The sequence below is a fragment of the Neolamprologus multifasciatus genome, chromosome 10 (assembly GCF_963576455.1).
Source record: "Neolamprologus multifasciatus chromosome 10, fNeoMul1.2, whole genome shotgun sequence".
Classification (NCBI taxonomy): domain Eukaryota; kingdom Metazoa; phylum Chordata; class Actinopteri; order Cichliformes; family Cichlidae; genus Neolamprologus; species Neolamprologus multifasciatus.
In genome coordinates, this window is record NC_140448.1 from 8,799,466 (window position 1) to 8,824,152 (window position 24,687).

Sequence of the window (24,687 nt, forward strand, 5' to 3'; positions counted from 1 at the left end):
TTTCTGAGGGGGATTTTTTAGGGTGAATACATATGCTCAAGCTAGTACTGAAAATAATATGTATGCAATGTAACATTTGATAATGTGTTGGTCTAAAAAGAGCCTTTGCAGTTCTGTTGGAATTTTTTTTTTTGTTTTGTGAAATTGCACCAGTGAAGGCTGTTGTTTAATCTTACTTCATGGGTGTGTTTTTTTAGGTGCTAAATGTGAGCGTGTTGGAAGGAGAGCAGGTGACCGTGGAGGATACAGGAGGTCAAGAACCCTTCATCCTTGCCAATGAGTCGGTCTTGTTGACTGGCTTAGTGCTACACAGCTGGAGCAACCAGATCTCTATCAGTCTCCGTAGTGAGAAACGCCGCAATTCAGCATATCTCCTACTCCATTACCAAGGTGAGCAGAAGCTATACAGTACTAGCTTTGGTGCCACATCATTCAAACACGTTACATTAAACATGACAACAGCTTATTGTTAAGCAGCAGCTTTCTATCAGGTAATGCTTATCCTCAAGCAAAGACGGTGGAGAGCTGGTAAGAGGCTGCAAAATGGTTGACTAATTGCATTTAAAATTGCTCTATTTCAAAACACTATCTGTTGACCTTCAGCTGGGCAATGATGTGTATGTGCCTTTTCCATTTAAAGTTTTTCATTTGCCATTTCACGGATCACATTTGTAAAGAATCATTAAGTGTAATAAAGTAGTATCTGGTGTGTCAGCTGCAAATCCTGTCAGTAGAAATAGTTACTGTGTTGTTGGTGAATATAATGGCCTATAATTTCCAACCTCTCCCTCGCTTATTTTGTGTGTGACATTGATCTTCTATGTCTGTAACAATGTCTGTTTATCTTAGCAATCACACAAAGTGGCCGCCAATTACATGCCCCATCGATTTGAGCTGACGGTGGTCGCTGGTGGACAATTCATTCTACCACATTACCGTGGCACTTTCATCAGCTAGAAAATGAAAGGGGCCATCAGAACTGTGCGGCTGATGTGAGATAAATCAGCCCATCACTGTTGGATGTTTGAATATCACTGTGAGGTCAGGCCGAATGATGACGGTGAAGGGTCACCACAGAACATACAGGGTGATGTATAGCTGGGAACACATGGTGATAAACAGTTGAAATATATATGAGTATTATTTTATATCAGTTGGTACACTTTTCACCTTTACCTGTCCCATTTGGATTTTGCATTGTTTAAACACCTCAAACTCAATTGAAGTAATGCAATGCAAATGCAAAAGTACAAAAAATAACATTGAATGCATTATGTACTCCACAGGACATCCTTAAGTGAATAGCATACCTCCACCTTGGCATTGAAATTATGCATGCTGTATTTGCTGTAAAAAAACAAAACAACAATTTCTATATTATCCTATATTGCACCAAAATAGGTCAACATTTTGCTGTGCTTCTCAGTTTTAACATTAGCAGGGCATTTTTTCCCAAAATTCCTGCCCACTATGAAAACAATTTAACATAATAGGCTTCCGTGTTATACTTCTTTGCCAACAATGTGTCAAAAAAAATGATCACACATGCAGCCTTGTCCGTCTAAAAACTTGTTTGGTTTGAAAGCTGATGGAACAAATTCAGCTACATTAATGAGAAAAATACCAGGAGCAGATTTCATGAAGATTAGACATATCGGAGTCACGGAAGATATTTCAATTTGTGTTCTTCTGCTTTGCAAGCGGGGTATCTTCTTGTCCTTTACAATGGACTGTGAGAAATGTAATTGGACAAGCGTGGAGAAGCAGATAGAACTGTGGAGAGACGCATCTCAGCTCGTCTGTAATTAATATTTGCTACAGCACGAGCTTGTGATGGCAGACTGATGTATCTGTCTATAACAAGAGCAGTTTGACACTTGGAAAATAACTTAAAGTGTTTTTTACTGTTTATGTTAAGAGAACATAAAGTGTGGGAATGAAGAGGGGCTTACCACTCTCCTCATATGTTCTTATCAGCATCTTTTTCTCAATACACCCTCATATGTTTGTGATCTAATCTAGAATTGAAAGTATAATTAATTAACATTATTAATAATGTCATCTTAAGAGAATGTATGTCTCGATTGTTCAAATATTCTCCTTAAAAACTGATTTCGTTAAAAAAGGAAAAATCTGAAAAAATACTTACAGTTAGGGATTTTTCTAATGCACAGATTAGCCATTACATGAAACCCGGTGACAGATGAAGTGAATATGATCTGATGTGATTGAGCAATCTGAATGAGCATCAACGACATGCTGTGGATCATGCCCAAATCCATGGAGATTCCGGCCCACAAACCCACAGAACGCAAAAGAGCTTCTGCCAGTGCTGTGTGCCAGACTCTGCATGATGCCGGCGTAGGTTTCATTGCCATGCCGCAGTGAGTTAGAGCTGCTTTGGAGGCACAACAGGGAATGCTATATGAAGTTAGAGGTTTTAATGCTGGGGCTGATTAGTGTAAAGTTTTGGTATTAATAATAAAGGAGTTGGTTAAATTAAAAAAAAAAATGCCCACAACGAAATAAGCACCCACCCCCCCACCAATACAATTTTTTTCAAATTCAGGCATCTATTCTCTGTAGGATTAAACTGAAAACAATTTAATTTCTCAGTCAGGCATTGCTGTTTAATACAAAATAACAATGTGAAAAAATTATGATCTTGCTCTTTTAATGAGAAGAATCGGTTTAAATTTAAGTTTTAAAAATGAAATTGCATACTACAGTGCAAGTAAGCATTATGACTTATTTTACCCAGCCCTGCTTTCTGAAAACTTACTGATGATGAGTAAAAGTAAAGCCCACTTTTCAGCTATTTTATATCTATAACATACATAAAGAATTTTGTCTGAATTAAATGTAATACTGATGTAAGGTCTGTAATATTAAATGTAATACTGCCAAAGCCTTATTTGATTCCAAAATGTTTGATTGAAATTATTTACAACCTCTAAGCATTGAGAGGATGATATAATAATTGTATTTGACATCTAAGGCGAGCTAGGAGTTTTTAGCTGTATGAAGTAATCCATGCTGCTGATGGCAGCGGTGTTTCACAGCAATTATTGATTGGTTTTAACTTAAAACCTGCAACGACAAGAGATGTGGTCAGAGGACCCCTGCCGCTGGTAGCGATCCAGCACATGCCACCTGTTCTAAGTAGCATTGATAAGATTCTTGTCTCTAGTTCAAAGTTATTGCTTTTTAATGGCCTTTATTGAGTAAATGGCCATTTAGATTGAGGCTTTAACCAAACCACATAAATATCAATAGGCTATATCACCGCGGAACTATCGTCTGGCTTTGTACAAGTGAGGCACTTTACCAGAGACAACACTATTGATGTTTCTATAAAAGGTAATGCTTTGATGCACAGCCAGGTCATGTGGCTTAGATATATATTGACAGCCACACTCTCCCACATGTCGCCTACAAGCTGAGCGACTGATGTTATATCTGTATATTAAACCAATAACTGACTATAAAGATGACTAATCATTGCCATGGAATCTTCGCTTCTTGCACATTTTACTCTAAATGTCAGTGTAACACACAATGGATAATATTTTCCAAATATCGTGCCATTATATATAATAACAATCTACACTACACTCATTATCTGTGTTGTGTTTTCTGTCACCTCATTTCATTATCTGCTGCCTTCACTTAGTCATTTTTGATCCTATTCCAGCTCTCCACCTGAAGGGATTCAGGCAACACATACAGGAGTGTAACCGTTTATTAGAGCTAAATTGAAATGCATTTTATTTGTTTGGCCAAATACGCTGTGGGTAACTGACTATTACTAGCTTCCTCAGCTCATCTATTGTGCCCTAGTCAACAATATTTGTCCATCATTGGTTGAAGAGCCGCATTCTCAATTTGAAGTACTCAGGCAGATGAAAAATGTGCATACAGCTGAATGAGGCTCATTAATGGAAGGAATGTGTGAGTGCATGCAGGTGTCGCATCAGGCGTTCTTTTGGGAAATGTTTACTTTCTTTAAATGTTTTCTGAAGGTTGATCTTAAGTAAATGTCGATAGAGGGCGGCAGAACGGGGAACTCGTTATTGGATCCCAAATACACATTTAGAGTTCCACATTTGAAATTCAAGTTTGTTTTTTGTTTTTTGTGCCAACATGTAGGTGTGAAAGGGCAGGAAGCAAAATAAAAAGCATACTTTATATTCAATAAAGACAGTACAAATCCACAGCTTGTGCACAGAGAAAGAGAATAAAAGAGAGAGTGAGTGAGGAAAGAATAGCAAGACAGGGCACTTGTGCTTTTTTGTAATACTGACAAAAATAAAATCCAAAAAAACAATTAGCATGTGCCAGTAGAGCTGGGCGATATATCGAGTTTTTAAAAAATATCGATATATTTTTATACGAGATATAAGATGTGACAATATCCTTTATATCGATATAGTCTATGTTACGTTATAACTATACTTGTGGAGCCGCAAGTTTGCCTCTCTTTCGTCCACTTTTGTCTTTACGCAACATTACTCGGCCTCACCCCTCCTTCACTGAACACAACTCCCCCTCCTCCCCCATCGCTTCACCTGCAGGAAGCGACAAGATGGACACGGCAAATCTCCGTTAACGAGTTACTGCGCATCGCCCCGTGCGTGGGGCTGGACGCCGTCAACGTGTTAGCTAGCTAACCACGCTAACGCCATGCAGCCCAGAGGCGCTGCACAGCCTAAAATCCTTTCATTTTCTCAAAAGTTGACAGCGCGCCTTATGTATGAATTCTGGTTGTGCTTGATGGCCGCGAAGCGATTTTATGTGGTACACAGCGCTCAGCAATCTGTCAAAAAATGTTTTAGTACGACTTTGGTAAGCTACGGTGCTGCACCGGTTGATGGATTGTCAGAGCATTACGGCTACCGAGGAGCCTCGCGGAGTGATACGTACTGTGCTTCAACGTAATATTACCCTACTGTGTATAAGGACCATAAATGGCACCTGTTAAGAGACGTGGTTACGAAGAGGATTTCAAACTCAATGCTGTCAGTCACACAGTAGAAGTTGGGAACAGAGCAGCTGTGAAATCTGTCTTTGTTACTATGCTCTGCATCTTTTAGTTTACATTTTGACTGCACAATTGTGAGCTTTTTGTTGTGCACAAAAACAACATTGTTTTCTTTTATTTATGGAGCATTATTATTTGCATTATTAAATGCTCATAATTTATTTTTGAGTAAATTTTATGTACATCTATGCTCTATGTTAATAAAAGTGCCGTGTGACATCTGGGACACAGCTTTGACTAAGAACTCTCTTTTTGTTCTTACTTTATGGCTTAAAAAAATATCGAGATATATATCTTATATCGCCGTCCAGGTAAAATATATCGAGATATGAATTTTGGGTCATATCGCCCAGCCCTATGTGCCAGTGTTCCTTATGGTTATATATTGCTTGCGACAAGGTACAGTGTAAAAATCCAGAAGTGTTTTGAGCTACTTTTCCTCTTCTATTTTTAATATTTACTAAAGTGACATTTTATTCCATATAGTGTGGCATTTTTGTCAGGAACGCTTCATTTTGACATCATCCAAACATTGTAATATCTACCGATCAGGCATAGCATTATGAGCACTGACAATAGTAACACTGATTATCGCTTCATCATGTCACCTGTTAGTGAGTGGGATATATTAGGGAGCAAGTGAACATTTTGTCCTCAAGGTTGATGTGTTAGGAACAGGAAAAATGGGTGAGTGTAAGTATTTAAGTCTGAAAAGGGCTAAATTGTGAGGGCTAGACGAACTCAAAAGTGGTCCAAAGAAGGAACAGTGGTGAACCAGGTCCTGGGTACTGATAGGGTCAAAGAGCCAAGGCTCATTGATGGAATACAACGTGATCCAATCTAAGTAGTAGTTGAAACTGCTGAAAAACTTAATGCTGGTTCTGATAGAAAGGTGTCAGAATACTGACAGAAGTGCATCCCATTTTGTTGTGTACGGGGCTGAATAGCTGCAAACCAGTCTGCGCTGATCCCAGTCCGCTGTTGACAGTGTCAACAAATGGGAACTTGATCATCATGGGGCGATCGTGGCTCAAGAGTTGGGAGTTCACCTTGTAATCGGAAGGTTGCCGGTTCGAGCCCCGTCTCTGACAGTCTCGATCGTTGTGTCCTTGGGCAAGGCACTTGACCCGTTGCCAGCTGGTGGTGGTCAGAGGGCCCGGTGGCGCCAGTGTCCGGCAGCCTCGCCTCTGTCAGTGCGCCCCAGGGTGGCTGTGGCTACAATGTAGCTTGCCATCACCAGTGTGTGAATGGGTGGGTGACTGGATGTGTAAAGCGCTTTGGGGTCCTTAGGGACTATCCATCCATCCATCCATCCGCTTCCGCTTATCCTTTTCAGGGTCGCGGGGAGCGCTGGAGCCTATCCCAGCTGTCATAGGGCGAGAGGCGGGGTACACCCTGGACAGGTCGCCAGTCTGTCGCAGGGCCAACACACAGGGACAGACAACCATTCGCACTCACATTCATTCGCACATTCACACCTAGTGACAATTTGGATTGTCCAATTAACCTATCCCCACAAGCTGCATGTCTTTGGACGGTGGGAGGAAGCCGGAGTGCCCGGAGGGAACCCACGCAAACACGGGGAGAACATACAAACTCCACACAGAAAGACCCTGGCCTGATGTTAGAATTGAACTCAGGACCTTCTTGCTGTGCGGCAACAGTGCTAACCACCATGCCACCGTGCTGCCCCACCATGCCACTAGTCCTTAGGGACTAGTAAAGCGCTATACAAATACAGGCCATTTACCATTTACCATCAGAGCTGGACTATGGAGCAATGGAAGAAGGTGGCCTAGTCTGATGAATCACATTACCTTGGGAACCCCTGACACCTGGATGCACTATGGGAAGAAGTCAGTGGAGGCAGTGTGATGCTCTGAGTAACGTTCTGCTAGTAAACCTTGGGTCATCCACATGGATGTTACTTTGACACATGGCACCTGCCTACCCACTGTTGTAGACCATGTACACCCTATCATGGAAAAGGTACTCCTTGATGGGTGTGGCTTCTTTCAGCAGGATATTGTGCCCTGCCAAGAACAAAAAATGGTTTAGCACAGCAATGAGTCTGAGGTTTTGACCGCCAAATTCCCTAGTTCTCAATCAAGTTACGCACCTGTGGGATTTGCTGGACAAACAAGAGGGCCCACCTCGCAACTTTGAGGATCTGCTCAGCTACATCTCAGACTTGATAGGCCTCTGTTAGCAGGAGTTAAATGCCAAAGGTCATGAAAGCATAATTACACAAGACTGAACATTACTTGTTTGGAAGGCTTGCCAGCAGAAAGCCTCTTTTCTCTAAAAGACCATGGTAACATGGCTTAGGACTGCAAAGCTGCATCTGAACAATCACAAAATTTCTGGAATAATGTCCTTCAGGCAAACGAGACCAAAGTGGAGATGTTTGGCTATAAACCAACATATTCTAGAGTCATCTATCTAGCATTTAAAACCTGGCTTAAATCCTGTGACGTACCAGGACAATGATCCTACGCAACGCAACAAATGCCCACAAACCTTGATGTACTGAAGCAATGTTGTAAAAGACAGTGGGTCAATTCCTCCACAACAAAGTGAGAGACTGATAAAGTCATTCAGAAAATGGTTACATCAAGTTGTTGGTGCTAAAGATGACTCTACAAGCTATTCAGTTGTTGGGTGTACTCAGCTTGTCACCTACACTGCCTCTGCATTTTGGCATCACTTTTGTTAAAAAAATAATACTGAGCCAGTGTAATATTTATGTCTTTTTGTTCATCAGAGTTTGAGTTTTCCCTGGGTGAGAGTCTGCATTATTTTTTTTTACCACAATCGTACAGTAAATGTGTGGTATTTAAAAGGCAATAAACAATATTTTAATGAGAGAATTTGAATTCTAATGATACTTTTGCAACTAGCTTATGCGTGTACTGTACTACTGTGGGTTTACATGAGTATTACTATGACTATGACTATTTCCTCCCCACTACAAGAAAACAATAACTAAAGACATACGCTTCACATCTGTTTCCTGTGGCTCTACAGCACCATCAGCTAATCTTCCTGGCTGTCTGCACTGTGGATCTATTATTTCTAATGGTGAAACAATCAGACTTTATGGCCCAGCACCACATCTACTGGAATGGAGGCAGCACGTAATTTAATACTTCAGGAATTGGCTCCACAATTTTTGCCTCTGGCTCTCCCACTGCATGCTCAATAGGGATGTAAATGCTGCTATGATAATGGCAATAACTAGGTTCATTGGAGCTAGTGATAAACTATGAATGGAATGGATGACCCAGGGGCAGTGTACCTCGTCCCTGTGGCTCACTGATTTACTGCAACGCAAAGGCCGGTTTCATTATGGTAGAAACCAGTGGCTTGTGTAAAAGAAACACATAAGTCAGTAGTTTCACAAACCTTTATGGCCATTATGCATTTAGGGCTGTTTTCCCTCGAGTTCAAGCTCAAAGATTGATAGAATGACTTTTTTTTTTTTTTTGAATAGACAATTTAGCTTCAAGGTAATGATAGAAAACATCACTAAAGTGATGTTTTTTCATGTCCAAATGACTTGGTTGAAATGAAAGCGCTTCAAATCCAACCTGCTGCATATTGTCTAATCTGTTTGCACTATTTAACCTCTACTTGCCCTGCTTTTGTGGAGGTGGGCCAACAACCCTGTCTATGAAGTGTGTGCTATTGCTTTATACTGCTCTAGTAGTAAACACACCATGTTAAGATGCCAGTCTTGTAGCTCTTTTATTGAGGATCCTGTATCTGTGCTTTTTTGTATTTGAACCAAATTAGACTCGATATATTGAAGATAAACCCATTTCTTGATGTAAACTTACTTTTTTGATGTTACGTAGCCATTTGTGAAATCATGCAAATATATCTTAAAATTACGAGTGTTATACAATTCACTTAACTGTGAGCAAGCTACCTTTACCATATATTATCATCATCATTATTATTATTGGCCATTGTGCTGTAATTCAAGACTTTAAGGCTGCAAATATGATTTCAGCAAGACAGTTTTAACAAACACATGACAACCAGCTGCCCTTTGCTTTGTTATCGTTGCCTGTTAGCACTTGTTTAGCTTTTGCATCCGCTCCATTAAGCTAAAGCATGTTATACAAGGCTTCTAGCTTTCTGTACTTCTGCAGTCTCACAATCACACTGTTATTGTAGCACAAGCCATAGTGCGTCCAATTATATTCTGTTGTTCACACATTTCCAGAAGTTTAAAAGTTTTAGTCTGGTCATTAAAGTGCCTACACTAATGAGGTAGAACAGTGTGGTTATTAGACAGGAAGAGAAGGTTGTTTAATAGCTTCCATTAAAGACTTGGTTAGCTTACTTCATTATCAAAGTGAACTCCATGCCGTCCTACACCATTTATTTAAAAAGGGAACAGGACAACAATGCATAGCAAGTCTGGGAACATTGATCTTACCCCGCTGCAATCGCAACTCTTTGACAACCACTATAGAGGCTATTCCTCAGCCTAACGTTACAGACCCACTATGATGTTCATCCGACCAACCATGCATCTATTTGTCAAAGTATCTGCAGCAACTATACACCAAACCACACAGTGATGATAATTACTCTAGTGCCAAGAACATGTCTCTGTACATTTGCATACTGTTTGTACTGGTAAACTACAATTAAAAGATGTAGTGTATATAAACAAATCTGAAGGCTGGTTCTAATAACTTCTTTAACTGCATGTTGAAGAGAAACAGGAAGACCGAGACAGATTCATTTGCACAAATTCACAATCATTTTGGATTTAAATATTTATGGGTCTTCAGCAGTGGTTTGGAGGAGAGACAACTTGGTCAACAATGAATACACAATGCAGAACATAGAGGATTATGTTGTGCAGCCAGTTAACATTGTTGGCAGTTTGGTCCAGGACTGGATTGTGCTCAGACAAATAAAAGGCTGAAAAACCCTGGGAAATGATTTTTCTAAATGCTAAATTAAAATAAATAAATAAATAAAAATAACTTAGGCCAAGCATGCCCTTTCCCAAAATGATGCATTTAGTTATTTGCGCTGTGATTTCACAGCTGCTAATGGTGAAATCAATTACATTAAAATGCAATTACTGGTGTTATATTATAAACATGCTTTGTCTCTCTGTCTCTCTTTCCTATCACTACTGTATAACATACTGCACTTTATAAATCGATATATTGCAACAAAAATTATCAAATTATAATGTATTCATAAGAGCACCTTCATTTCCCTTTCCCTCTATTTTTGACTCCTTCCTCTGCAGCCTTTGTGCTGAGTTGTGCATTCCCCAAAGAGCCTGCTGGTGGAGAGGTTTCAGTGACGCACCTGCATCCCGGCGGAGAAGCCTATTTCAATTGTTTCACTGGATACAAGTTGCAGGGTCCAAAAATGCTCACATGTCGTAATGCAACCACGCCTTACTGGAGTGGAAAAGAACCCCGATGTGTCGGTAAGGCAAATTCGTTTTCTGGATAGACAAGTTTCAGGGCAACAAGACACCCCCCCCCCCCCACCCACCCACCCACCCAACCGGTACTCTAACAATAAAACTGCAAATAATGTAATTAAACTAAATGAAATCTAAACGCTATAACAGTGGGTTATGGGCTTATCCCTTCAGCTTAATTGGAATGTTGGGTGATTTGGTTTGATTTTTAATTTTGCTTTGTAAACTAAATTACCTTCAGGCTCGTTGCCTGACAGTGAGTGTGAATACGTTCAAGTAGTTAACATTGACTGCCAGGCTTTCAAAGCAAACATCTAAGTATTGCTATTAATTTTAAGAATTATTTAATTATTCTTATATTTGAGAGTTAAAAGAAAAAAAGAGTTAAGGAAAATAATTTGCAAAGTGAAACTCGCAATTTTAGAGACACAAGCCTGTTTCTCTTCAGCTTTCTCTGAGAGAACAGGTGATTTTGATTAACAGAGCCTTTCACCGTGTTGTCTCCTACTGAGTCACACTCGGAGGGCAAATGAACGTGTTTGCATGTGATTAGCAGCACAGGGAGCTGTTCTTTGGAGACGGGGCAAAATAAGGCCATTGGACCTGGCTGCCTTAATTAGAACTGGGCCACATGACTCTCCTTCTCCTGCTGGTAAAAACTCATCTGCTAGTTCCAGCCTTTCACCGCGCCTGCCTGCAGCTGTTCTAAACTGATAGTGTTACTGCCGCTGTTTTGCTTTTACCTTCACAAACAATCAGGCACTCTTAGACCCAGGAGAGCCGCCTGGTGTAGCTCAGCCACAGTCCACTGCATATCGATGCAATCTGTGCTCAGACAGGGACTTTTCTCCAAAATCCCCCTACCACAGTTCGAATCATTACTTTTTTTCATCAAGTTTTTACTTCCTACTCTTTGTCCTTTTTTTCTTTTTTCTTTTTTCTTTTCTTTTCTTTTCTTTTCTTTTCTTTTCTTTTCTTTTCTTTTCTTCTCTTTTCATACAGCATCCTGTGGGGGAATGATAAAAAATGCCACATATGGCCGCATCGTCTCTCCTGGTTTTCCTGGCAACTACAGCAACAATCTGACCTGCCACTGGGTTCTGGAGGCACCTGAAGGCCACCGGCTTCATGTTCACTTTGAAAAGGTGGCTTTGGCAGAAGATGATGACAGGTAGTTTATGCATGCTGTTAAAATCAAAACACACATTGAGAATAAATGTGAGCATAGTGTGGAAATGTGAGTTGCGTCGAGCTTTGAACTCTGAATAACAGTATTCCTGCAGATGGAGGATTAAAATTCTCGAGGGCTATAAATGACCAAAATCTTTAGGGAGTGACAGATGAATTTGAAAGGACCTTTTATCATGATAATCCGTTAAGTGTGCTCTGTCAGGCAAATGAATTGAGGGGACCAGAAGGTAGTGAGAGGTAGGAGACTGCAATTGCATTATGTATCCTTCTGTAACCACTGATCCATATGGCAATTGTCATGCATGCCCATTCACCTCATTACAAGGTGTAGAATGTTATCACAAAGTTATTACAGCTGCAGCTGGAACAATGAGCAGGTCTCGGGTACCTTGTAATTTCTTTCTTTAACATCTATTTTAATCCCATCAGCGCTCTCTCCCTGTTTTCTTTTTTTAGGTTGCTAATAAAAAATGGCAACAACATAGACTCTCCCCCTGTGTATGACTCCTATGAAGTTGAATACTTGCCAAATGAGGGAGTGCTCAGTACCGGACGTTATCTGTTTGTGGAGTTCACCACAGACGGGACGATGACCTCCACCGGCGCAGCCATAAGATACGAAGGCAAGCTGATGAGGCAGAATGCAGAGTTTGCTAATAATATCTTGCACCATCCTTGTCACTTATGTTCAATGTCATACACTCTGTCTGCAGCTTTTGCGAAAGGGATGTGCTATGAGCCCTTTGTGAAGTACGGGAACTTCAGCAGCAGCGATTCCACCTACAATGTGGGCGCAGTGGTCGAATTCTCATGTGACCCTGGCTACACACTGGAGCAAGGCTCTGTGGTGATTGAGTGTGTGGATGCACAAAACCCTCAGTGGAATGAGACCGAGCCAGCTTGTAGGGGTGAGTTAACAGATGTCATGATTGCAGGGCATAAAAAAAAATAAAATAAAAGTGCTTCCACTGGAGAAGAACTTGGAGAAATATCAGATTGACCCGAGGACCCGAAGCTTTCATTGTCTGCTTGATCACTGCAGGAGTTAGTTTTTCTAATATTAAATACCAGTGACAGTTAACTATATCTTCCTAAGCTGCTTTCCTCTGATCCGTGATAAATTTTCTCTCAAAACTGTAACAACGATTTACTTTGAAATGTGCGCTTGCAGGGCAGATTTTCGAAGTGCTCGAGATTAAAGGCGCACAATAGCTGGCCTAAGATGAGAACTGCCACAGTTCACAGGCGACGCATCATATTTAATAGCGGCCCAACCCTGAGCCCTTCCCTTCCCCTCTCTGTTTCACTCCTCCCACATGCACATACACACAAACATGACATGCTGACCTTAGTCTTGGTCTTTAAAGCCTTCATGGTTATTCTGCAACAGAGTGAAATTGAAAAACTCTCCAGTAAAGCTAGCTATAAGAAAATTTAATTTCTGCTCGTATGGGTCATGGTCACCAAGTGGTTCAGTGTCAGTTTGCAGTTTTGCGAGGATCACACCAAGATGCTTGCACAGCACCTGATTTCAGCTGTATTTTATTAAGCACTAAGGTCATGGGCATAATCTAGCTAGTCAAAATTATTTATGTACCAATATATATTTTGAGTGAATTGATTTCTAATTTGCATCTTACTTTCCTGTATCTTCAAATCTTTTACAATTTGTTTTTTTCAGCCTGTACTGTTTGTGTGTTGCAGCTGTGTGCAGCGGGGAGATCACAGACTCTGCTGGTGTCGTGTTGTCTCCTAATTGGCCCGAGGCTTACGACAAGGGGCAGGACTGCATCTGGGGTATCCATGTGGAAGAGGACAAGCGGATCATGCTTGACATCCAAGTGTAAGAGACTGCACCCAGGTGTAAGACTAGAAATCACTCAGGGAGGTCAGAGAGGATGTCAGACTCCAGATATAAACACACACACCCCTCTTGGTTATTTTCCCATCCTTTGTCTCATCTACGCAGACACACTACAAAATGCGAACAGGAAAGTGTCTCTGTGGTTGCAGTCACTAATTAGATTTTTTTTTTCAACATCCCCTACATTAAGAATTCTGTGTTGCTTCCAGCTCGCTCTCTGACCAGATTAGCCAGTAAGCCTTCCTGTTCTCACTTCCCTGGTGTCTGCCTCAGAGTTGGCTTTGAAATGAATCTGCTCTGGCAGTCAACTACTCTGAGCCACTTATTCAGCCTATCCAACTGTAATTCAGCACACATGCACAGAGATGTCAAAACAGACAGATGCGCACACAAAATCCAGGCACACTGTTTCACCTTCACCAATCACTCGTACACAAATGTCCCCTGAATGCACACACATTTTGTTTCAGTCTACACCAGTAATTGATCTTAACTGAAGTGAAAATAATCGCACAACCTTTTCTTTATGGTACGTGGAGCCTTTCTCAAAAACAAAAAACTCCGCAAAATTATATATCTTGTGTCACTGTCTTGTTATCTTTTATGGATTTATCCCTTTGCTTTGGTTGAATGATTTCCACAATATTGCCTTGCACATGCAGCCTATCGTAAGCACCAAAACTACATCATAAGTGATTCCTGTTGTTGCCTGAAGCACTTGCAAACAAGAGGGCACAGAGAGGTTAAAAATAAACCAATGGGAATACTGCCTGAGGTTGTAAAAAAAAAAAAAAGTCGCTGACAAATCTCAACCAGTGGCAATTGCTAGCTGTTGGTCAGAGTGGTCAATTGTGCATGCGTGCATGAATTTGTTCCCTTCACTTTTCATATTTCCCATATTCATAATTCTTTCTGAACAGTGTGATAAAATGAGGACATAATTATGAAATGAAGTCTGAGGCTGTACAGACAGATTGCAAGCTGTCCTTAATAGACAACCTCCAGAACAAATCAAATCACCATCATTACTACAAATCTACCATAGTGAACGGCAGCCAGAGGTGGCAATCATGAAGCTTTTTCACTAATTTAAATCACTCCATCATTTCAGTTAAGACATTCATGGCCACGTTTGTGCATGCATAGGGAACAGTGCTCACTAGTTTAACATTCTGCACTAATGCAGCATCTTCAATACATTATTGTACATCCCGTGCATTACGTCGGTAGCGGTATAACTGACGTTTGGTCAGTTGCTCAGCATTTTATTATTTGAGCTATTTAAATTTTGATTTTTTCTTCTGTGGAATTTGTTTTAAATATGTTTTTAATAAGGCAGTAACACAATGTGAAACATAATAAAGCTGAGAATGCGGCTCTGAGTTCCTGGTGAAGAAAGCTCCACCACTGAAAACGATTAAGTCTAGGCATAGTCATCATATGGCATTCTTATATCTGTGTATCTGAATTGTGCTACTTTGTTATCAGAGTGAGGTGGTCACAATCTACAACCAGTGCTGTACTCAGGAGCAATGTTCCCTCTAATTTTTCATGTGTATGCGCAAACACACAAACTCCCTGAGCGATCCCTTGGACCACTGTGAGCAACAGCAGACGTGTGCACTGTGGTCACGCCAGCATCGAATCCATCCAAGTTACATGGTTTATTAAAATAATCAAATTACAGCATTTACATTTTTGTTAGACTATTTTTAATTAACTGCTTTAGCCCACTTACAATGAAAATGTAAAAAAAATCCTGTTCATGACCTGTGTAGTATGTTAACACTATTTGAAGTAAAAATAACTTGAACTCCAATTTTGAAAACACAACTTTCTTTCTTTCTTTTTTTTTATAAAGCTCTGACTTGTATTATAAGTATGAGTCTGTGGTCTGGGAGAGAGTCCTGTAACTCTCTGTCTGCAAAATACAGTATATAAAGACCAATTTTGGGTAATTAATTATGTAGTTACTTCTTCAAAAAAGTAACTGAGGTTTGCAAACAATAAAGTTTTTTGCAGCTGTTTACCTAAAAATACAGCCAAGGTTTCTTTTTAAATAAACATTTCAAACTATTTACAGAACAATCAGGTGTTCTGCATCAAATTTGATGCCACACAAATTATTTGTGTCACTCCAAAAATAATTTCTGTCCACTATGAGATAAAGGAGAACAACAGACTGATACCTGCAGGCCTGACAACAGGAGATGTATCACTCCTGTAACACCTGTAAAATTCAGTAGTGGCTTCATTGTTCTGACACACACAACAAAACTATTGATTACACTACACACTAACTACACAAGATTTGCGCTGAACGTCGCAAATCTCTCACGTCCCAAAACACACTCCTAAAACTTCCCCCCTTCCTAAACAATTAAATGCCATGTTGCCATATCATTTTTTGATTGGTCCACGTGGTACATTTTTCGACCAATAGGAAAGGGTGGGGGGTCTTGTTTTTTTCTCACGGGCAGAGAGCGCTTTCAAGCGTTTTCCTTATAAAACGCCGTTTTTACCGTTTCTTCCCGCAGTAAATATATACAACAACAGTATTCAGGAAAAAACAAACAAAGATTGCATACATTTTTATCCTAACTCTGGTTTTACGTGGCCTTTGAAAACAATTTAAAAACTGGTATAAAGTCCACACTTTTCCGTCAATTGTTCCGTCTGTCCTGCTCACATCTCCAATGGTTGAACATTAACATGGCTTCACTCCACATCAGCCATGCCGCTTTGCTTGCTAAAACACCGGTGTCGGCTAGTGATGGGATTTCCAGCTCTTTTTAGAGATTCGGCTCTTTCGGCCTGACTCGGCTCAGTAAAACGAGCCGGCTCTTTCGGTTCCGAACCCGCTCTTCAGGTTGTTTTGTTGCTTTAATTAATTTATCATTAACAATAATATAAAATTATGCAGAAAAGGAATTACTAATGTAAAAAAAGTGGTTTTATTTATATATGTTTATATATGGCCCCTAGAGACAAAGCACGTACAAACTCTAAAGGATATACAAACTCCAAAAAGCACGCACAAACTCCAAAACACATTTCTAGCGTTAACTGAAATTCCAAAACAGAGCTACCCAGATCACTTAAATTACACAATTGAAAGCATGTGTACATTGTTTGTGTATTTATAGACAAGCACTCATATTTATTCAAATAATTTAAAAAAAAGTTCATTTACCTGTTACTACCACACACCAAATACGGTTGTTGATATTTCCTGGCTTGTGTAGCCACTAGGTAACAAAAGCTCAACACTGCGCCTAGCATTCTGGAACACTCCTGTTGTCTTGTCGTGTTTTGGAGTTTATACGTGCTTCGGGGTTTGTAGGTGTTTGGAATTTTTATGTGTTTTGGAGTTTGTACGTGCTTCTGAGTTTTTACGCGTTTTGGAGTTTTTATGTGCTTTGGAGTTTTTACGTGCTTCAGGGTCTGTACATGCTTAGGAGTTTGTATGTGTTTTGGAGTTTGGACGAGCTTTGTCTCTAAGGGCCACCATAAATATACTTTATTTATTCACTCCACATAAAATGTAATAAATAAATCATATAATACAAAGAACAACTATTTACATTTTAAACTTTTAACTATTTAAATTTTCAGCTTTTTCCTTTTAAACAAATTTAACGTGAAACAACACAAAACACTGCAAACCACAACACAATTAAATATAAATTAAATATTAAAACAAAAAGAAGATGCACATTCTCTGTCATATGGGCCTGCATGATTTCTGAATCCTTTATCATCTGCAACTGAAAATAGTGGATGATTACTATACCTTTCTAATGTGACGTTGTTGTCCCTCGCTCTCTTTCTCTCTGGCTCTGTAACTGTGCTACTGCGAGTGTAACTAACGCCCCTCCCCCCTCTTCCCAGCGCAAAGTACAGGCCGCGCGTGCGGAGTTTAGCGGAAAAAAGGGCGAGAGAGAGGGTGAGAGAAAGAAAAAAATACCGGGAGTCGGCTCGCGTCGTTCACTTCAAAGAGTCGGCTCTAAGAGCCGTTTCGTTCGCGAACGACACATCACTAGTGTCGGCACATAAGGAAGCTGTCATAGCCTGTCAACCACGTTAATTAGCTGCGCATATACGTGAATGTGAATCGCACGATTGGCTGGACTATGGGATAAGGTGGCATCGTTCTAATCCCATACGGGAGCAGCCAGTCACTTACTAACACAGCAAAACAGAATTGTTAAAGTTTTAATTTTAATTTCAATTCAGGTTAGATTTTTTTTGTGTACAACACAGATTTTCTGTGCACAGAGACCGTGCCAGCAGCAATTGCGCAGCTTAGAGGGAACATTGCTCAGGAGTGGTTCTGTTGCTATAAACTGGGACTTGACTAAACTAGAGACTGTATTTTTGCTAAGAACTAAAAATATACTGATAAAAATAAACTAACCTGTTCATATTTAATGTACACTAAAACAACAGTAGATATAGTAACAAATACTGTGTTCCATTGCAATGCTCATTCATCTTTTAAAAGTTGCTGAACTAAGCATAAAGATACAGATTAATATCGCCCAGCTGTGTCGTACTGAACATTTGTGTGGGCGGGGATTATTTCTGCTCATGCCCAGTTTTGTATGCTGCTGCGTGGTCTAAATACGCATCATTTCCCAAACTATATCTGTCTGTCACTGAGATATGAGCGGTCACTCAAATATGAGCCGCAGATCAAAAGGGAATAAAAGCATTAGAGGAGACCAATACAAAACAATGTCTGAATACAGCACTGAGCTTTATGTGACCCCGCATGCCACTGTGATCTTTAGATAGAGATTAAGACCCAGTGATTAATCTCTGTTATTAAAAGTCAACCAGTGCACCTAGGGTAATAAAAAAAAAAAAGATCAGAGAGGATTTTTTTTTTTTATCACGCAGAAGTAAACAAGTTTGATTAGAGGTAAACTGATTTTCATTCAGTGCCCTCTTTTTAAATTGCACCATGCTCAAATTTCTTTTAATCCTGGCCACATGAGACTGTTCACTGTAAATTAATGGTGGTGTGGCCGGCTTTAGTTTATCTCAGGGTTGGTCATGTGTAGCTTTCCTGGCACTTGAAACCCACAGCTTGTCTGATCCCTGCGGACCCCACCATTACCTTCAAGTCTGGTCCGATCTGCTTGGGAAAAAGCATTCCTTTAGGCTCGGCCAATGTGTAATTTGCATCAACGTGTGTTTGTGTGCATGCGTTTAGCATGTTAAAGTGACAAAAGGCTCTTGTGGATAAGAGTCGTCTCATTATAAGGGTGGGCACACACTTTTCCGCAGTAATGAGAATGTTTTCTGTGTTATCATTCATCACTGTGCCAGTGCTGGCAATTACAGAGGAGCAATGTGCATAATGAGGACTGATTAATTAATTTAGGCCAAACAGGAGGGCCGACTCCTTACTAATTAGCATGGAGCATGGCTCCAGCAAGAGCCAGACACAAGGGGTTACAGCTGATATCCCCACCTGTGGAATATAGCTAGGTAAGTGGTCCGCGTGTGCTTTAGCATTGAGCGTATTGTATCTGGAAGTGTGTTTCACTAGACAAAATGATCACAAAGTCTCTTTAACAGTGCTAATGTTTCAGTTTAGTGAGCAGGACTGGAGACTTTGCAGCTTGAACTTACTGGTTTTTAGAGTCCTCTTGTGGTGACTCTATACATGACATGCAACCTGCAAGTCAGCTTATGCTGTGATTATGTAGGTGCCTATTTTTTTTTATGTTATTTGAACTGAGCAGAACAAATTAAATGTCAAATATGTATGAAAAAGATGTTAGAAGGTTGCTTTTGAAAGTATGGTACCGTGAACTATTTCCATTCTGTTAGAGTTAATAGAGATTTGCTGTGTTCTTTAAACTTGACTGGTCAGTGAAGGTGACAGAATGCCTACAGGCTTATAGAAAACAACTGTCATTCCCTCATCTGCAGAACTGAGCCGGTGGCATTGGTATGCAGAGGAGTTTTCAGAAATTGTTTTTCAAGCAGACCTTGGAACTTTGCAAACGCCTGTGCCAAGTTGGTGAGGGAAATGTTCAGTCAAGTAAGATCTGACTAAACTTAGTCAAATAAATAATCTGATGAAATCATGGATACAGAGCAAATGACTCAGGGACAACATATTTCTAAGATTAGTTACCAGTTTTCAAACCAGGACAGGACTGGCTTTTCATGACTTGGGGGCCATCTTTTAAGAAAGGAGCCATGTGGGATGACATTTGGATGCAGTGACTGCCAGATTGGTGCGGTGTGTGGCCGAGTAGCCTGCAGTGACTTACTACTCAGTGCTGTGGATGTCTGGACTGGAGGCATCTTGTGTTTGGCAGTCTTCTGTGATGTCACTGGGATTTTTTAATAAACTTCAGGTAGAAAGGTTAGAGAACAGATGAGGTCAGTAGGGCAATTTAAAACCAAGGTTGACCGCAAGGTTCTTGACAAGGCAGTGTGACTGAGGGGGCTATTTAGGAAGCCAGGCGTGAGTGGTTTCAGTGCATCAAGTGGAAAAGTTATCCGCTGATGGTGCCCACTACAATACTGATTGTTTTTGGATATTACAACAGTGTTGAACATGATATCTAAGATCTCGAGGGGACCTAATGCTGCTGAAAGGCAATTTTAGATTTGACAATGCCTTTGAGCGTTAAGATATGAGACAAAGTTGTGCACCTAATTGTTTATCAGAACGTCAGCTATGGCACTGATAAATGTATTTTGATTAAAACACTTTAAAGACCAAATCACTGCCAAAACTCTGAGGAAAGATTTCTCAGATGCACTGGTTTGCACAAAGATAAACACAGCTGAGATGGAGCTCACTATACATCATTAGTGTCAAAGAATATGGGCCGTGGTGCTGATGAACCAACGTAGTAGGAAAAAAGAGGAAAATCAAAGTAGTAAAATTAGAAACTAGCCTCATTTAAAAAAAACAAGAGAAAAAGAACAGCCAGTGCATTGGCAACATTTTATAGTATGTGGCAAAAGGGATCAGTGGGTGTTGGTATATATTTGTGATGAGAATGCAGAAACTGGATGTAATCACACAGTATTATTACCAAATGACAGATCTACATCACTCTGGGAGGAAATCCATGAGAGCAGAGAAGACTGATAGCTTTTATGACCCAAAGGTGAAGAAGAGCTCAAACAGAAATGAAGATTCCATGCAGTCACTATAGTGTGTGCAGAATTCATGGTATTCCTCAAATAGATTTATCAGAAAGCCGAAAGTTTAAGGTCAAAAAAGTTATTTGCCTATCCTGTAGATGCCCTCATAGAAGGCACCAGGTCTGTATTTCCATAGAGTATTATCATGGAGATTTGGAAGTGAAAATTGGCTTTGTCATTCCTGTCACTTCAATCCACAGTGGTCGATTGTCAAAGAACACGGAGGTGTAAATTGCCCTCATAGTGTTCCAGCAAACCAGAGGGAGTACATTGCCACCCAAATTCATGCAGCCCACATTCATTATTTGTGTCCAGGAGGAAAACCCTGTCCAAATTTCTTCATAAAAAAAAAAGATCTACCCATCATTCTGGCCATGTTGTGTTAAAATTTTATTTTGCATTACTTTTCACAGAAGCAAACCTTGTGGGGCTAATTAGATCTGCTTTTTGTTTATACTGTTAGTCAACATAAAATATTCAAGATTTATTCCTAGTCTGATTTTAACAGCAGTTTGTTTGCTCTCAGAGGAATTCTGTGGGGAGGTTCTGGGTAAACGACTGAGTAGAAGAGAGGTCATTTGTTTCCCTTTATTATAAAACCCCGTCAGTCACAGATAACATGGCCTGATCTCCTATTACAGTGTTTGTCCCAAAAAAGCTGAAATTGTCAGTGTGGATGTGGACAGGACCCCAATGTTAACTCAGGCAAGTCAGAAATAAGCAAAGAGCAACCCTTTTTATTTGGCTGTTTTGAAAATGGCCAAACATATTCCAAAAGGGAACAAAACATATATCCAAAAACAATCACCACGACAATGGTAATAAGAGTATAAACTGGGTCTGAACATCAAAAAGGAACAACAGATGCTCTGACAAACCAAAGTGGAGACAGGACTATGCGGACTGTATATAAAGAATATAATAGGGCTGGGGGGAAAAATTGATACAACATAAAATTGCAGTATTTTGTGTGGCAAAATTTTATCCATACAGGGACACCAAATATTGGTATTTTATTAAATATTGATTAAAAAAAAACTCTGGGGATACGATGGCTCATCAAATGCACCACCATCTTGAGATAACATTAGCTGAGCAAACTTACATTAAATCGGCTCAGCCAAATTACCATCAAACACTGGACATACTTGACAAAGCTTGCTCCTAATACAGAGCAAGCTAAGAAAGCTAATAGCTCAGTCAGACGAATGAAAATTAAACACCAACCTTATTCCATCTACATAAAATCCTCGGCTCCTTGGTGATTGCATTGAATTTTTTTAAACATTCTCCAACCTACTGCAGCTTGTGGTGACTGAATGTCTGCCCAGAACTTGAGAGTGTTACACATCATGACAACTTAAGATGACAAGGCAGTTGCACAGATAGGAGGCAACCTTTCTGCAAACATCATAGTCTGACTTGGACTAACTGCAATCACTCTCAGAGAGATTGTCATCAGTTTGCATTTATAAATTAGTTTGCAGCTAATTTATAAATGCAAACTGGTTACCAACAAGATAGGACTCGACTCAACTGCCTGTTTGGTTTATATTCCTATAGAACAACACATGGTTGAATAGGTGCAAATGTGGATTTCTGTTTATGTAAACAGCAACAGGTATGTGATTTTTGACAATTCATCATTTAATTCCTATATTATCAGAAACAGATAGCATTTAGTTACAGACTGATATTAGGCTAATAGCAGGCAGTGGCAATATTTACAGCAGGTTTTAGTGACATTGTTGGCATGTTTGACAATTTCAAGTAATTTATTGGATAAAACAGTATTTAATTTGGTGATATAATTTGAAGTTGAACAAAGGTGAGCACAATCACAGTATATGTTTTTGCTTCAAATCTTAAGGACCGCTAGAGTGACCACAAAACTATGGCTCAGTAATATCATAAAACTGAGGTCATCATATAAAATAACAATGCAAAACTGGAGCCAAAAACTCAATCAAGAACATAATGCAGAAGCTAAAAGATACAGCAAGCAAATTTGGGGATCATAACAGCAAGTCAGCTGGTAGTTGCATTTTGTCTGTCCTCAGCATGCGATTAAAAAAAATCCTGTCATGTCGTTGCAATGGCTCATGTGTGCATCGGTCACATATATCAAATCTGGTTGAGCATGAGATACTTGAAACATTCACAAACTTAAAGTAGCACAAAAATGCTATAAAAGCAAAAACTTCTATAAAAAGCTGTAATTTATTACTTTACTTTTCATTCATCTTTTAACATTAAATATTTATTACAGATCTGTGCTCTTTATACGCAGCATTGTGCTGCTGAGATATTTTTTTATTTTTTTAGAGTGGCATATGTTTGCTCGAAAGTTTTTTTTGTCAGTATTAATAATCAGCTCATTAATGAGATTTTTTTAAAACATTTGAGAATAGCATATTATCTCAGAGCTTATTATTATTATTTATTTGTAACATATTCTTACTCATTTGTGTTCAGACAGTTGTTACACAACAGTCGCTTTTCTTATAGATGAGCTTGACTCAGAATTGGATATCTTAACAATATGGATATCTCTACAGTGTTACTGTAAATCTATTGCTCAGACAAATACATGTAGAAAAGACAAAGGCACACCATTTAAGAACGAGCCGAAATTACATACAGCAGCTACAGAAACTGCACATTTTTGAGGCATAGTAATTTGAAACTTGTACTCTGAGCACTGTTTTCTCACCACACTTTGTGCCCTTGGTTTGTCACTTGATCTGGCATCAGTTTGCATTGGAGACGGGTAATGGCTGTAAAGGCACCACTGCTGGGCACTGCTGAAGCATGTGATTGAAGGCATTGTGCTATTCTTATTCTTAATTTTTAAATGGTACAGTTCAGTGATTATTAACACAATCAAGTTAAGTTGTAAAAACTAGCTGCACTGCTATTTCGACACCAAATTTAGTCCGGGGTAAAAGCAACCATTTTATTGTCCTCTACAGCTTATATGACTACATTTCTTCCCCCCAGTATTCTTCATACTCTGTGCCTGATTGATGCTGATGTGATTACAAAGACATATGAATTTTCCAAATGGAAAAAGGTTAATGCATTTTTATGTTAATCAGTAACAGCGAAGAATCTGCCAAACTGTGACTTGACTACCGTATACTCTATCACACATTAACATCACAAACACAACACAAAACATGTACAACTGAATTCATACGTATTTATTCATTATTTATTATCTGTTATTTTTTCTAACTGTTTCTGTAGTCCTTCTATAATTCCGTTTTTGCTTGTATGGCAGCTTTTTGTAAAAGGCCGGTAAAGGACAATTCAAAAAGTAATTCCTTTGGATTATTTTGATGATATGCTCAAATACCCATATATGCACATCAGTATATATTCATGGGATGCAGGGTGGGGTGTTGGGGGTGGGGGTGGGGCGTCAGACAGACATGAATCATGAATAATTTAATGTTTACATTGCATCAGATGCATCTAATATAAACAAAATTGCAATTTTCCAAGTACTGCTGACACTGTCTAGTATCATCAGCTTGTGCTTTCATCAGCGTAAAGGGAGACAGAACACATTTACCAACTGAAGCTCTGCGCACAACACTCAGTGTCAGGTTTAGATTGTTGATTGTCATTTATGCTTAGAAATATTTAACCATATATGCTTAGAGGTGTATAATCGATTGTGTAGTGATAGGATGTGTGATCCTTAGGAGTCTGCAAAGACTTCGTGTGCATTCCAGAGTGCTCTGGCATGGAGCATGGAAGAGGTCGTACCTTGTTTTATTGTTTTATGGTAGGATAAACGTAGCTATGTCAGTTTTAGTGTAAGTGCCTTTTGTTTAGATGAACTGCTGGACTTCCAGGCCAGCAGGTTTAGGGAAGTTGTTTATGGGGTCACACTCTGACCCCCCCCCCACACACACACGCACACATACTTACACAACGCAC

General features: G+C 39.7%; 1 protein-coding gene across 2 annotated transcripts in view; it reads left to right on the forward strand.

Moving 5' to 3' along the window:
• Positions 1-24,687, forward strand: part of LOC146509563 (seizure protein 6 homolog) — a 93,693-nt gene that overhangs the window by 63,380 nt on the left and 5,626 nt on the right. For both annotated transcript variants that reach the window (XM_085174343.1, XM_085174344.1), the window contains exons 4-9: positions 198-390; positions 10,323-10,508; positions 11,508-11,676; positions 12,153-12,319; positions 12,410-12,604; positions 13,401-13,539. In XM_085174343.1, the coding sequence (XP_085030469.1) occupies positions 198-390; positions 10,323-10,508; positions 11,508-11,676; positions 12,153-12,319; positions 12,410-12,604; positions 13,401-13,539 (1,049 nt within the window). The remainder of the gene's footprint in view (positions 1-197; positions 391-10,322; positions 10,509-11,507; positions 11,677-12,152; positions 12,320-12,409; positions 12,605-13,400; positions 13,540-24,687) is intronic.